At 55.9% G+C, this 540-nt stretch overlaps 1 protein-coding gene across 1 annotated transcript in view; it reads right to left on the minus strand.

The window, feature by feature from the left end:
• LOC108803368 (potassium voltage-gated channel subfamily H member 2-like) overlaps window positions 1–540 on the minus strand; it is a gene marked incomplete at its 3' end in the record, with an annotated part of 27,271 nt that overhangs the window by 21,742 nt on the left and 4,989 nt on the right. Inside the window, exon 2 of the mRNA XM_018575215.1 lies at window positions 301–537. Coding sequence (XP_018430717.1) covers window positions 301–537 — 237 coding nt within the window. The remainder of the gene's footprint in view (window positions 1–300; window positions 538–540) is intronic.

Below are 540 nucleotides of genomic sequence, written 5' to 3' on the forward strand. Positions count from 1 at the left end.
ACAGGACCTGCGGGGGGGGGGAAAGAAGGGGACAGACAGTTATTATCATGTAAAAGAGGAGTCAGATATGAGACGCTTGATCTTCCATGTGACAGGAAGTGATTTCTCTTCTGAGGGAACACAACGGGGTTCTGATGTCATATAAACGGAACAGAAGCAGCGAGGACTCCAAACTTCATCCTAATGCTGCATCCCCCCTCATCCCGGCCTAGGGTTACATGGGCCCCGTGCAGGACTGATGCATGATGACCCCCCAGGGACAGACACCAAACCCAGCTCACCAAACCCAACGGCACCAACATGAAGAACAATGTCCCCGAACCTCCATATTACATTTCCACCAAGATCTGCCAGACTACTGACATCAAAAGTAACCAAGAAGGAAGAAGAGAGCCGACAGCGGGAGGCAGGAGAGAGCCGACAGCGGGAGGCAGGAGAGAGCCGACAGCGGGAGGCAGGAGAGAGCCGACAGCGGGAGGCAGGAGAGAGCCGACAGCGGGAGGCAGGAGAGAGCCGACAGCGGGAGGCAGGAGAGAGCTG

This window comes from Nanorana parkeri, unplaced genomic scaffold (assembly GCF_000935625.1).
Source record: "Nanorana parkeri isolate BGI_ZX_2015 unplaced genomic scaffold, ASM93562v1 scaffold3650, whole genome shotgun sequence".
NCBI classification, from domain to species: Eukaryota; Metazoa; Chordata; class Amphibia; order Anura; family Dicroglossidae; genus Nanorana; species Nanorana parkeri.